The sequence below is a fragment of the Stegostoma tigrinum genome, chromosome 3 (assembly GCF_030684315.1).
Source record: "Stegostoma tigrinum isolate sSteTig4 chromosome 3, sSteTig4.hap1, whole genome shotgun sequence".
Taxonomy (NCBI): Eukaryota; Metazoa; Chordata; class Chondrichthyes; order Orectolobiformes; family Stegostomatidae; genus Stegostoma; species Stegostoma tigrinum.
In genome coordinates this window covers 9,807,332-9,821,860 of record NC_081356.1, presented here as the reverse complement: position 1 = coordinate 9,821,860, position 14,529 = coordinate 9,807,332, and the positions used below count along the sequence as shown (strand labels likewise).

At 42.1% G+C, this 14,529-nt stretch overlaps 1 protein-coding gene across 3 annotated transcripts in view; it reads left to right on the top strand.

Moving 5' to 3' along the window:
* focad (focadhesin) overlaps positions 1-14,529 on the top strand; it is a 190,810-nt gene that overhangs the window by 87,830 nt on the left and 88,451 nt on the right. For all 3 annotated transcript variants that reach the window (XM_048526877.2, XM_048526878.2, XM_059642923.1), the window contains exons 19-20: positions 4,756-4,900; positions 10,545-10,733. In XM_048526877.2, coding sequence (XP_048382834.1) covers positions 4,756-4,900; positions 10,545-10,733 — 334 coding nt within the window. The remainder of the gene's footprint in view (positions 1-4,755; positions 4,901-10,544; positions 10,734-14,529) is intronic.

Below are 14,529 nucleotides of genomic sequence, written 5' to 3'. Positions count from 1 at the left end.
ATGTAAGACAAGGGCGTTTGGAAAATCGGGGAGAGCTAACTGCCAGCTGAAAGAGAGAGTCAACTGCCACCTGCCAGAGTTAGCACCATTCAGCTCTCAGAGAAAACTCTTCTAATTAATCAAAGGCACCATGGTATTGAAGAAATCATGGAGATAGAACATCCCCGACAGCAGAATTAACGGAAGAGAGGCATTTGTGAAGAGAGCAGAGATGACCGAATATTCCAAAAAGCTGTCTGTGAAAACTTGGAGAGATTAAGTTACGATTTATTGCTGCTTATTAATTGGGTTTATCTTAGTAGGTCTTGTTTTTATTTAAACAGCATTCCAATAGAATTTAGACCAGTCAGGGAGTGGTTAGTAGCCTGAAAGGGAATTATTAGTTTGTTAGTAATTTTATAATTTGTTCATTGTTGAGTTAAATTGTTTCTTGTTACTTGTAAAGTGGAGATCAGGGATTTTCTTTCTTTTAACCAATCTTATAATAGATTATGAGAGGAAAGATGAGCTTCTCTGGGTGTTTGAGGGGTTAATTATTAGAGGGAGCCGTTACTTCTGTCATTACAGATTGGGGCTTGTGTTTTCATTTAATTATCAGAGGGTTTTGGGCATGCCCCTTAGTAACACATGGGATGACGCTGGGGAGGCGGGGAGATTTTAAAGCTAGTGAACTCTACGTTGAGGCCATTGGCCACAGCTCCCAAGGCAGAATATAAAGTGTTGTTCCACCAGTTTACATGTGGCCTCATTGTGACATTGGAGGAGGCCCAGAATAAATGATTATCCACACATGATTATATGATCAGACCTACTGATCTCCTTATGGTCTGAGAGATAGTAAAAACTGCCGATGCTGGAGTCTGAGATAGTACAGTGTGGAGCTGGAGGAACATAGCAGGTCAGGGAGCAACAAAGGAGCAGGAAAGCTGACCTTTTGGGTTGGGACCATTTCTGAAGAAAGATCCCGATCCAAAATGTCAGCTTTCCTGCTCCTCTGGTGCTGCCTGGCCTGCTGTTTTCCTCCAGTTCCACACTGTTGTCTCCTTATGGTCTAAATTGGTTATGTGCGATATACGTGAAAGGCCGCCATGAAAAAGGAATTGTTCTCAAAATCCGTCTTTGAAGGTAGAAAAATGTAAAAATCAGGATAGTTGTCTTGCAGGGTGGCCAGGTTTTAACTCCCAGATTACTGATGTTATTGAGTTAATTAAAGCAATGTGAGCTTGTGTTGGCCAATAATGTGATTCTATTCGTGCACAGAGGAGTATGTGTTGACATGACATGATCATTTTGCGGGTTTTGTCCTGAACATGCGACATGTTAACGCTTAAAGGGTCTCCATGCTAGCATCGTGCGATCAATTCACAGATGTTGTCGTGAAATGCTCCCTGTGAGAGGTACTATATCCATTATTTTCAGGTTTCTATTGGCAAATTCTGCCGGTTACACACACAATGCGAGGACAAAGATATGAGAATTTTAGCAAGAAGCATCCTAGTGATAAAATTGTGGGTGGTGAACGTAAAAGAAAGGCTACAACACTGGAAGAGAAGCTAGATGTCATGAAGATGTTTTGAATGTAATGAGAGAGCATGTGTCATAATTCGTGTAACAGGAATAAAGGAGCCTACCTTATACACCATGGGAGACACTGCAGAAAAGATGAGAGCAAGCTGTATTGCTGAAACAAGTCTGAGTGCTAGCAAATCTGTGAGGTCACAGACAAAGGAACTTTAGGATGCGGAGCAGTTTCTAAGTGTGTGGATAGAAAATCAAATGAAAAAGTGATCTGGGACCACCTTCCTAACCATTAAAGAGAAAGCCTTATCAATTTATGAAGGTCTAACAATAAAAGCTGAAAATCCTGCAGATGTGCCTGACTTTAGTGCTGTTAGTGGCTGGTTTCCTGGTTTTAAGAGCAGGTATATTTGTCATTATGTAAAGTTATGTGTTGAAGCTGCCAGTGCAGATGAGGAGCATGCAATGGCATTTCCTCCCATAGTCACAGAAATTAATTGATGAAGATGGCCATGACTTGGATCAACTTTTCAATTTGGATGAGATAGGTTTACACTGGAAGCGAATGCCATCATGAACCTACGTTTCTATGAATGAAGCACACGCCCCAGGTTTTAAGTTGGCAAAGGACCATATGTCTGTGCTGGGCGCTAGTGCCAGTAGAGACTCTAATCTTAAGCCTGTGGTTGTGTGTCATTCTGCCAACCCCCGAGCCTTGAAATGTTACCCTAAGGTCTACTCTAGGCATCTACTTTAGGTCAAGTAAAAGTGGTTGGATGACTGGACAAATTTTTTCTGACCTTTTTTGTTGGTATTTTGGAAGATGTTCTTAGAAAGTATTGCGGGGGAAATAAAATTACATTTCGAGATTCTCCTCATCCTTGATAATGCACTACCCCATCCTCCCACCCTAGGTGAGCTTTCTGAAAATATCAAAGTGCTATTTCTACCCCAAACACATCGTTCTCCTTCAACCCATGGACCAGGATGCAATAGTAGCTTTTAAAGCTTATTATTTAGGGTTCACATTTAAGAGGCTGATTGCAGCCACTGACGGGGATAAGGACAGTGTTCTTCAGTTTTGGAAGAGCTTTAACATCAAGAATGCGATTGACATTATCGTGGAGACCTGGGGTGATGGCAGTAAGGACTGCTTGCATGCAGTTTGGCGGAAGCCTCCCCCAAGTTTTGTTTTCAAGATTCTAAAGGCTTTCACCTGTCAGAGGAGCTCCCAAGAATCCAAGAACATTGTGTGGATCTTGCAAAACAAGCTGGACTTGAAGAAGTGGAGAGTGACGATCTTGAAGAGCTGCTTGAGCCCCGTTGTGAGGACCTGTCTGCAGCTGATCTACAACAACTTGTTGCTGAGGGGGAAGTGGAAACTGGGGATGAAGAAGTCCAGGATGCAGCACCACAAATGCTTTCCACTTCTGTTTTGTCTTCTATCCCGAGGAAAATTGAGAAGCAGTTACAGCTCTTAGAGGACAACGATTACAATGCAGAACGCAGCAGGGCAGCAGTTTGTGAAATAAGATCTTATTTTGCACCCTATGAACAACTTCTTCATGGAAGAAGACAAGGGGACGAAGCAGCAAAAACTGGATGTCTTTTTCAATGCACCACCCAAGAAACAGTCAGAAGACAATGAACCACAGCCAGCCACTTCTGGATGAACTATTTTTCACCCTAGTCCTGCAACCACAACTGCACCTGAAGGTGATGATGACGATGATGACCCTCAGCCCTTGCATTAACAACAGAGCAACCACAAAACTTCCTCCCCCATCAAGCCATCTTGACATTTTTTCAAGGTAAGGTGTTAAGTTTACTTTTATTTCATTATTAGATATGAATTAAACATTTTATTCAAATTGTGCTATCCTTTGTATTAGGCTTTTGAGTGATTCTTGTGTAACTTTTTTCGGTGGCCTGTCCCTAACCCCACATTTTCCATAGGCCTCATTATTTCTGGAGCACAATTTTCTAATATGCATGCTGCACAGGAATGCAACAACTGCACTCCAGCAGAACTGAATCTATTAAGTGGAAACATAAAGGAAAAAGTCAAGCTAAAAAGCCAACTAAAAACTGAAAGAACTGCGGATGCTGTAAATCAGAAACAAAAACAGCAATTCCTGGAAAAGCTCAGCAGGTCTGGCAACATTTGTGGAGAGAAATCAGTCAATGTTTTGGGTCCAGGGACCCTTCCTCAGAATAGAGATCTGTGGACGGGTCACCGCACCCAAAACGTTAACTCCGATTTCCCTCCATTGATGCTACCAGACTTGCTGAGTGTTTCCAGCGATTGCTGTTTCCATTTGTAAAAGTTCAACTCTGTTTCCTTAAGTGCACTCCCAGCGAAGGATTGGTCTCCTCTGCTTTGGTTCACTGTACGGGATACCTAGGGTCTATTGCTTTCAACGCTCTAGATGCCCAATAAAGAATTTGAACAGAGAATTCAGAACAATGAGCTTCATTATCAGAAAGCAACGATTTAGTGCACATTCAGACCAAAATAATGGTTTTTGTTCACCTCTTCCAGATGCTACTCAATGATACCGTTAAATGTATTTGGGTGCTGTGTGGCTGGAAGGTTTGGGGTTCTCTCTCTGCTCGAACCCTTGTTTCAGGACTCAAGTCCTAGCAGCAGTCTTTTTATTCAGCTATCTCACTGTAGTCCCAGATTTTGATTTCTTTGTCTAAAGCATCTGAGTGAACCAGCTATAAAAGACACACAAGCTGTCACCAGAGGGACTGTCACCTTAGCATAGATTCTATCGACATCAACAGTGCAGAGATTTTAACTCCAGTGTTGGATGAAAGCGTCCAGAGAAAATCAGGCAAATGCAGATCCGTGAGTAATTTACAACTTGACTTGTTATTGCAGCTTCGTTGAGGCCAGGAGTTGTAAGGCCAGGCAAGTTGTAAATGGTGTGACCAACTTCATAGAATCAGAGAATCCTACAGTTCAGAAGAAGACCGTTCAGCCCATTGAGTCATCCAGACACCTGGGCTTGTTAAATGTCATCTTTGTACTGAGGTTTTAAGTAGACCCTCTATATTTTCATGGCCTATGGGGCCTAATGGTAATCAAAGATGAAAGTGAATAATCGTGTGGCTATTTTTGGCCAAGTTGCAATATAGAAATCTGCTGATTTATATTTGTACATAACCAAATGATAGTTTGAGAATGTCTTAATAGGCAGGTGATGAATTAATGCTGAACTCTCTGTCCAGGTAAGGCCAGAAAGAAAACATGATTATGAAAGTGATGAGATGGAAATGAATGAGGATGAAGAAGAAGAAAAGGAAGAAGATCTTTCAGTCCCAGGTGCATCTTACATGAAGCTGCTTTTAATGACACCTCTGCCTGTGTTTTCGGGTATGTTCTGAGGCTTTAATTACCTTATCTCACAATTAAGGCATAACATTGACATGAGGTTGAATAACAACATTTTTAAAAAACCAGGTTTGAAACATTAATTCTGCTAAATTAGTTTCTAACATCTGAATACCATCATTCATGCTTCATAAAATGAGACCAAACAATTGCGAGCGCTCCATGTCACAGCCTGAAATAGGATTGTTGTATTTTCTCACAAGCATTGACAACAGTGCGGCACGATGGCTCAGTGGTTAGCACTGCTGCCTCTCAGTGCCAGGGACCCGGATCTGATTCCAGCCTGTCTGTGTGGAGTTTGAATATTCTCCCCGTGTCTGCATGTGCTTCCTCCGGCTGCAGTATCCTCTCTCAGTCCAAAGATGTGGAGGTTAGGTGGATTGGCCATGCTAAATTGTCAGCACTGTCCAGGGATGTGCAGGCTTGGTGGGTTTGTGGTAAAGGCAGGGTTACAGGGATCGGGTAGAGGGTGTGGGTCAACATGGGATACTCTTTGGATAATAAAATGTGAGGCTGGATGAACACAGCAGGCCAAGCAGCATCTCAGGAGCACAAAAGCTGACGTTTCGGGCCTGGACCCTTCATCAGAGAGGGGGATGGGGGGAGGGAACTGGAATAAATAGGGAGAGAGGGGGAGGCGGACCGAAGATGGAGAGTAAAGAAGATAGGTGGAGAGGGTGTAGGTGGGGAGGTAGGGAGGGGATAGGTCAGTCCAGGGAAGACGGACAGGTCAAGGAGGTGGGATGAGGTTAGTAGGTAGCTGGGGGTGCGGCTTGGGGTGGGAGGAAGGGATGGGTGAGAGGAAGAACCGGTTAGGGAGGCAGAGACAGGTTGGACTGGTTTTGGGATGCAGTGGGTGGGGGGGAAGGGCTGGGCTGGTTGTGTGGTGCAGTGGGGGGAGGGGATGAACTGGGCTGGTTTAGGGATGCAGTGGGGGAAGGGGAGATTTTGAAACTGGTGAAGTCCACATTGATACCATATGGCTGCAGGGTTCCCAGGCGGAATATGAGTTGCTGTTCCTGCAACCTTCGGGTGGCATCATTGTGGCAGCCCAGTTCATCCCCTCCCCCCACTGCACCACACAACCAGCCCAGCCCTTCCCCCCCACCCACTGCATCCCAAAACCAGTCCAACCTGTCTCTGCCTCCCTAACCGGTTCTTCCTCTCACCCATCCCTTCCTCCCACCCCAAGCCGCACCCCCAGCTACCTACTAACCTCATCCCACCTCCTTGACCTGTCCGTCTTCCCTGGACTGACCTATCCCCTCCCTACCTCCCCACCTACACCCTCTCCACCTATCTTCTTTACTCTCCATCTTCGGTCCGCCTCCCCCTCTCTCCCTATTTATTCCAGTTCCCTCCCCCCATCCCCCTCTCTGATGAAGGGTCCAGGCCCGAAACGTCAGCTTTTGTGCTCCTGAGATGCTGCTTGGCCTGCTGTGTTCATCCAGCCTCACATTTTATTATCTTGGAATCTCCAGCATCTGCAGTTCCCATTATCTCTGATACTCTTTGGATGGTCGTTTTGGACTCTGTGGCCTGAATGGCCGGCTTCCGCACTGTAGGAATTCAACGATTCTGTTCTATGAGCAGCAGTTACAAAAATTAGTTGTGAAATGTTTTTGGTAGACCGTAATTGTTGGGACAACTGAACACCCGGTAGAGGACTGAGCTTTGAAAGAGAGCTTGCACGTTGATAATTTGGATATCAACTTCCCAGTGCCCCATTCCACCCTTGACAAAAATACCCACCGCATTACTATCAGTCAGAGCTCTTGAACACAAGGGCTCAGGGATGCGAAGAATGGTGTGAAGTCATGCCACTTCATTATTAATTAAAGTAGGCAATATAGAGGACTAAGAAACATCCAAGTCAGCAGTCTATCCTTAACTACCTGGGCATTTCGCTGAAGAAATCTATTAGAAATTCTTTACCAGCATAACCAATGTGCTGCAGCCTCACCTCTGACCTTCCTACTGTGGTTTGGCAGATCCTGACTGATTCTCCTGATGTCCCATGTCTTTCACCAAACCCTTAGGTTGTGCTACAGGAGCAGGAAATGCTGGAAATCCTCATCAGCTCAGCCAGTATTAGAAGGAGAGAGGCAGAGTTGATGGATCAGATTGATTGATTACTTTTGTACTATAATAAAAAGCTAGAGGTTTAACAGATTCTAAACAAGCGCAGAGCCAGAGAAAGAATGGAATAATCGGCATTTTGGAGGGAGGAAGAGTCATGTGGTCAGATCTTTGAAGGGGAAGACAAAGTGATTGAAGGGCGAAATGGGGTCATAATCGAACCAATGAAAAAACAAAAGGTAGGCTAATTTGAAATCTTAGATTCAATGCTGCATTTCCCCATGTGTTCTTTGAATGTTATCATCATGAAAATGTTGTGAAACAAAAGCTAAGACATTGGAACAGATATTTGCCTGAACACTGTGGTATTGCCATTCAGATTTCATCCAGGTTAATGTATCAGAATTAGATTGGAAACACTGGGCACTACAAAACAATGGATGACATTTCTCTAGTCTGGTTACTCGAAATAACTATGCAATGATTTAAAGAGAAGAGTCTTGCTGTGAAGTTTAATAAACTAAACTAGTTTATTTTGGGATTATGTTCCATATCGACTTACTTTGATCAAAGCGCCTATTTCCATGATGTATGACTCTATGACTTGACTGGTCATTCACTGAAAGTCGCAGTCATTAAGCACAGAAACGGACCCTTTGGTCCAACCATTCCATGCTGAAAACAATCTAAAACCAAACTAGTCCCACTGACCTGCTCCTGGCCCATACCTCTCCTATTCTTATATCCATCTAAATGTCTTGTAAACTTGTAACTGTGCCCGCATTCATTACTTCATCAGGTAGTTCATTCCACACATAAACTACCCTCTGCGATTGAAGAGATGCAATGTGAGTTGATTCCATCATTAATTGTAGGTTAAATAAAAACTTATTTAAATGCAAGTCAGCATTTACCTTAACTTATAGTGAGATATGCTGATATTAAAAACTGGTTTGTATACAGATGTAGCAGAGATAATAGGAATTGCAGATGCTGGAGAATCCGAGAAAACAAGATGTGGAGCTGGATGAGCGCAGCAGGCCAAGCAGCATCTTAGGAGCAGGAAAGCTGACGTTTCGGGCCGAAACATCAGCCTTCCTGCTCCTAAGCTGCTGCTTGGCCTGCTGTGTTCATCCAGCGCCACCCCTTGTTATCTTGTACACAGATGTACCTGGTTTTGTATATTTTGTTCCATTCCTACCTGTTGATCCAAGAAAGCACGTGTCTGTGAATTACTCTTTCTGATGGCCGTGGTGTTAGCTAGTTCCACATCAACATGGTCATCATGGGGAGTGTGGCAGCACGGTGGATGAACTCTGCTTATCACTTGCATCTTCTGCTCGTGTTAAGTGTTTAGATCCTGAATGTTTCAGAGATAATGGGAACTGCAGATGCTGGAGAATTCAAGATAATAAAGTGTGAAGCTGGATGAACACAGCAGGCCAAGCAGCATCTCAGGAGCACAAAAGCTGACGTTTCAGGCCTAGACCCTTCATCAGAGAGCTGAATGTTTGTTGTTTATTTGGGATGGCCTAGTTCAGGAAGGCTTTACTGTACAGTAACTGAAGCAAGTTTTGTCACTTGCTACAGCACCAAACAGATTGCATTTATAAAGTGCCTTTAGCGAAGAAATATGCCCCAGAACTCTTAATAGCTTTCTATGGATAGCCAACCCTGGCAAGACAATTGCATCACTGCCTTTGGAGAATGAATGCACAGTTTTGCACTGGGATTTTCCTATAGCTGGAACTGCAAGTTTTCTGGCCACTAACAGTGAGAATTTTGCTCGTCTGCTGTTCAGTAAATCTGGAAATAAAAGACTGCATTGTAGACAATCTAAGTGCTGGATAGTTATGGCTCTGTGTCTTCCTAAAGTGATTATGTTCAAGAACAGCACCAGAATGTATTAAATGGATGCCAATCTTTCCACTAACCTTACCAACAAAACAAGTGGAATGTATATCTAGAGGTCTCTGATTATAAAGGAGGTGAAATCATGTCTCATACAAAGCCCTGGTTAAACCAAATCGAGAATCCTGCGTTCAGTTTGGGGCAAAGATAATGGCAGATGCTGGAGAATCCAAGATAACAAAGTGTGAAGCTGGATGAACACAGCAGGCCAAGCAGCATCTTCGGAGCACAAAAGCTGACATTTCAGGCCTAGACCCTTCATCAGAGCTTCACACTTTGTTATTTCAGTCTGGGGCACCACTCTTTGGGACTAACGTATTGGTCGTGAAATGAGGACAGTGCCAGTTTCCCAGAAAGGTACCGGAACTCCAAGCATTACATTCTGGTGAGATGTTACACAAATCTTGGTTAAGTTCAAAGTTTTCAAGATTTGAAGAGGAACTGATAGCATAGGTAGTGAGAAGCTATTTCAACTAGTTGGGGTGTCTAAAATCAAAGAACATAGTCTTGAAATGAGAGTCAGAGCTGAGAGGAGTGAAATTTCAAAACACTCGTGCACACGCAGTTTGAACTGTCTTCTAGTAGCAGCAGGTAGTACTGGGTTAACTGTCATATTTAAGTCTGGAAGCAATTTGTGCAATCCAATGGTATCGAGAGACACAGCCAAAGTGGGTAAACAGAGTTGGTCACCGATCAATCAAGACCTCACTGAATGGTAGAAAACAGAGCTCCATGACTTGCTTCTCTCTTGGGCAACAGTAGATTTGAGTTACCAGGTTGAATCAGAGCTCTCTTTTACTGAATGTATGGTTATGCTGTGAGAGACCCAAGTCTGTGCATCATCTTTGAAACTTGCAGATGATCATCAGCTAGTGAAGATTGCTCAAACATGCCTTTAAGCTTTAATTTGGGATCCTCCTTTTTCGATAACTCTTTTTGATTCAGAATATGCAATTCTGTTTAGTCTTATTTTCAAATCCTGGTATAATGAATGTAAACTAATTCCTTTTTCTTTTGCTAAATACATTCTGATATCTGTACGAATGCCAATTATCATCATCACAAGCAATGTTTGCAATAAATGTACAAATAATTTAGCGGATTTGTACAAATTTTGTCAAGTATTTGGTTTATTCACCATTTTTCTAGACTTAATAATCTTACAGTAATTCCTTGCATTGTGTTACTTTTCAGATTTTCAGTACTGTAAACTCAATTTAAAAAATTATGTAGATCAGGCCATTAGATCCAAAATTAAGTTTGTAAGCCCGTGTCATAGCTGGCTCTAATTTTGAACAGAGTTTGTGATTGAAAGTCTTTGTGGCTGATCCAGAAGATAGAAAGCAAACTCATGCCATTCTGTTCTTAATGAGATGTTTGTCCTGAGGCCAGTGTTGCCGAAGTAGTAATTAGTCGCTGAGGAGGAAGGAGTTAAAAACATTTGTCTCTTCCCTGCAGCATCTGACATAGCTTACTGATAACTTCCTGGATAGAAGTTTAGGCAGAGGTGAACTCAAAGTCAAGATAACACATGGGAGTGATTGTCTTGACCACATTATTTAAATTTGAACTTGTAGTTACTAATTTTGTCTACTGTGACAGCCAGAAGTAGCAGTTCTTTGACCTTTCCTTGCAGCTTTTGAAGAGTTTTTGACATCTCTCGTGACCCAAGAATTAACGGTGATGCCCCGTGGGGTCTATTACTCGGCCCTCCGAGGAGGGACTGTACGCTCTGACCAAGGCAAGACTGTGGCGGGGATTCCTAACTTCATGCTGAAGACCTATGAGAAGAACAAACAACCTGGACTCAAGTCTGGTCTGGCAGGTGAATTAATGATCAACCTTATTGACAAGAACGTTTTGGGCAGCATTGTCACCTTATCTGTCATCCAAGAAGTTTCACAACTCAAACTAATTTCATCATTGCAGTGCCATATATCCAGATACTTTTCTAAAAATTTGATTTGATTTTAAGCTTTATTGTCACTTAATAAATCATGTAAAGTGTCTGTGTGAGGTTATAGATATTTCAAATAAAGATAATTGAGTAAAAACTGCAACAAAAATAGAAAGTTGCAGCATCAGAATGGACACATAGAAGTATAGTCGAGTGGAGAAGTATTCACTTAAGTAAGACTGTTGAGATTTTTAAGACTACATGGGATTTAGTTTCTTATATTTCATTTTGAGAGAACGGTGAAATCCTCAATGTGTCCTGTAGCCTTGTATCAAGCTGAAGTTTTTTTTGGGGAATGCCACAAACCACATCTATTTTAAATCTCTTTGTAAGACAGAGATGAAAATGTCACTACGAAGATGACTAAATTCCTCTGTGGTTTTAATAATTCCGTATCAATTACTTAATACTTTAATATAACACCGCATAAAACTTTTTCTCCTCTTTACATAGCCCTCAGAAAAGAGATCTACCTCTCTTGTTTTTAAAGATAAAAACATTTGGGAACCACTATTATGTTAACGAATTTATGACTTGTACGTTTAGACAATATTACCTTACTTCACATAAATAAGGCTTTGCTTTGCAAAGTACACTTAAAATGTGTGTAGAGTATTCTGGACTTTTCCTAGTTTTCAACTTGTATGTTTTTTGACCAATTCTCTCAACATTTTTCATCAAGGACAAGACAATAAGGTGGAGGAACAGAAGTAGGCCATTCAGCCCATCGAGTCTGTTCTGCCACTCAGCGAGATCATGGGAGATCTAATCATCTTCAACTCCGTTTTCCTGACATTTCCCCTTCTGCCTTTATTACCTTAGTGATGAAAAAAATCTATCTCAGCTTTGACCATACTTAATAACCCAGCCTTGACAGTCCTCTGCAGTAAACAATTCCACAGTCCTCTGAGAGAAGAAAGTCCTCCTCCTCTCGATACTAACTGGATGATTCTCCGTTCTGAGATTGTATTTTCTGGTCCAAGACACTCCTACAAGTGGAAACAACCTCTCGGCCAAGCCCCTGCCTTTCACAGCCCCTAAAAATCGTAAATGTTTTCAGGAGATCACCTATCATTTTTCTAAACTAGTCTAGTTAAAATGCGCAAAAGATTGTGGGTACTGGAAATCTGAAATAAGCAGAGAATGCTGGAGAAACACTGCAGGTTTGTGTCAAGAGAAACAGATGTGATGTTTCGAGTCTGGTCTGACCTCTTCAGAGGGTATACTTAATAGTGATGACATTTGCCGTAAAATAGAAGATAGTAACAAATTTGTGGAATGGACATGTAAATGATGAATGAATTCCATTATGAATGGGAAGAGGTGTTGCATTCTAGTCGGGACAATAAGGAGTTTGCGTACTCCTTGACAAATGAGAGTCACTATGAGATAGCGATACTAACCTTGAGGTGTGTAAATCATGAAAAGTGGTGATGCAAGTTAACAAAGCTACAGAGAGCACATATGAAGTTTAATGTTGAAAGAAATAAAGTGCCTACTTTATGGAATCTTGGTCAAAGCCCGATCGAACAATGCATCATTCCAAAACACTGGCATAAGTGCATTCAGAAATCATGAGATTGACACCAGAACTAAGTGAGTATGTCGGTCAGAAAAGTCTGAACAGGTTCAGGGTTGTCTTTCTTTGGAATTGAGAGGGTGCTCCAAAGGCATTTGTTGAGAAAGCAGATTGAGGGTGGGAGTGTACAGGAGCCCAAAACAAGGGCCCATTTAAAAACAAGATAGCCACTTCGAAACTCCGTGAGAAATTTAAGAGAAATTTACTTGATCAGAGAATGTTGAGCAATTCACTACCACTTGAATAGTTGAGACAATTCGCTTGTTGCTTTAAAGCAAAACCTGGGTCAGCACATGACTGGAAAAAGAATAAAAGAATGTTTTGCTTTGCTAGTGTGTAGGAAATTTGTAAGTATATACATGTGGATCATTAACACTGACATGAACATGTTGGGCCTGGGTTTTAACTACAAAAAGGATCATTATTGTGATTGTTGCCTGTCATTAAAGGGTGATCCCAAAATATTTTGTTATAAAATATTTCCCTGGCTTTGACACCAAGGTCTCACTAGTGGAATATAACATTAGATTTGGGAAAGGCAAGGATGGATCTCGGGATGCTTTGACCAAAGTGAGCAATGACAGAAACTTGTGGCTACTTTGCATTTCAGGCGATGAAGGGATAATGTAGCATTGACTCAGCTCACAAATCTGATTCATCAAGTATAATTCAAGGGTCACTTCTTATTTGGCTGTTAGGTGCAATGTGCTCTAAATGCCCCAGGGAATATTTCTGGAAGTCCAGGTTTTTCAGGGTTTTAATCATCAGTTTCCCCCTTCATGCAAATGCATTGGAACAATGTTAATTTTTTTTGAATTGATTCAGGCTTGATGGCTTTTATTTTAACCCCCTAAGTCTCAGGAGATTTCTGTTAATACAGAATCTTGCTGGCGTGCCCGTTATCTTTAAACGTAAAGAAAGTATTGCTCGTCCCCTAGTTTGCTATAGAGGCATGTACAATGGGACACAAGGAGCCTACTGTTAGCTCTCTACAGAGTCATTTGGGCCCACTTCTGGCACTGTAGTAGTGTTCCTTCCTCTGGAGCGGGGGGCCAAGCTTAAAGTCCCATCTGTTACAGAGGTGCGTAATAACACCTCTCAGCAGGTTGATCAGAAAAATAGATTGAACAACAACTTTTTTACAGCACGGAAACAAGTGCTTTGGCCAAACTCCTCCATCCCAACCAGGTTTCCTAAACTGAACTAGTTCCATTTGCCAGTGTTTGGCCCATTATCCCTCTAAACATTTCCTATCCATGTACCTGTCCAAATATTCTTTAAATGTTGTAATTGTATCCACCTCCACCACTTCCTCTGGCAGCTCATTCATGCATCAGTTTTGGCATTTAAAAATAAATTTGCCCATCTGGTCCCTATTAACTCTTTCCCCTCTCACCTTAAACCTATGCTGCCTAGTTCTTGACCCACCTGCCTTGTGGAAAGGACCTTGGCTATTCACCTCATGTGTTCACCACCTGATTTATAAGTCTCTATAAGGTCACCCCTCAATCTCCTAGGCCCCAGTTAAAAAGGTTCAAGCCTATCCAGCCTCTCCTTATCACGCAAACCTTCCAATCGTGCTAACATGCTTAACTCTCCATTTACTACTTGCACTTCAAGCATATAGCTGGGTGTGTTTATCCATATGGAAGTTCCTCCAATTTTTAGGAGTTAAGTGTAGGTTAAGTCTTATAAGTATAGAGCCATTGAGAAGTTACGATCAGTCATGAATTTATTGCATCCAAAGGGCCAGAATAACTAGTGCTTGGCTAAGTCAGTGGCTTGAGTTTTGTAGGTAGCGGTAATGAGGCACCACTCACCCTTTTATTGTGGTTTCAACCACCTAGACTTTTTGTTGGCTTAGGGCAACATTAGATACAGATTGATGCAGTTAACAAGAAGTCTGGTCGAATAGGTCAGGCAACATTGTGCCTGATCGGTCAGGTCGTGTTGAGGAATTCTGAGTCTGAATTAAGAAGTGCTGGCAGGAACACTTGGTTCAGTGAAAAATTGCGTACAGAAAGTAAGATAAATGAAGTGAAATTGGGGACTAAGGAGAGGCAAAAGAGCTGGAAAGGAAATCGA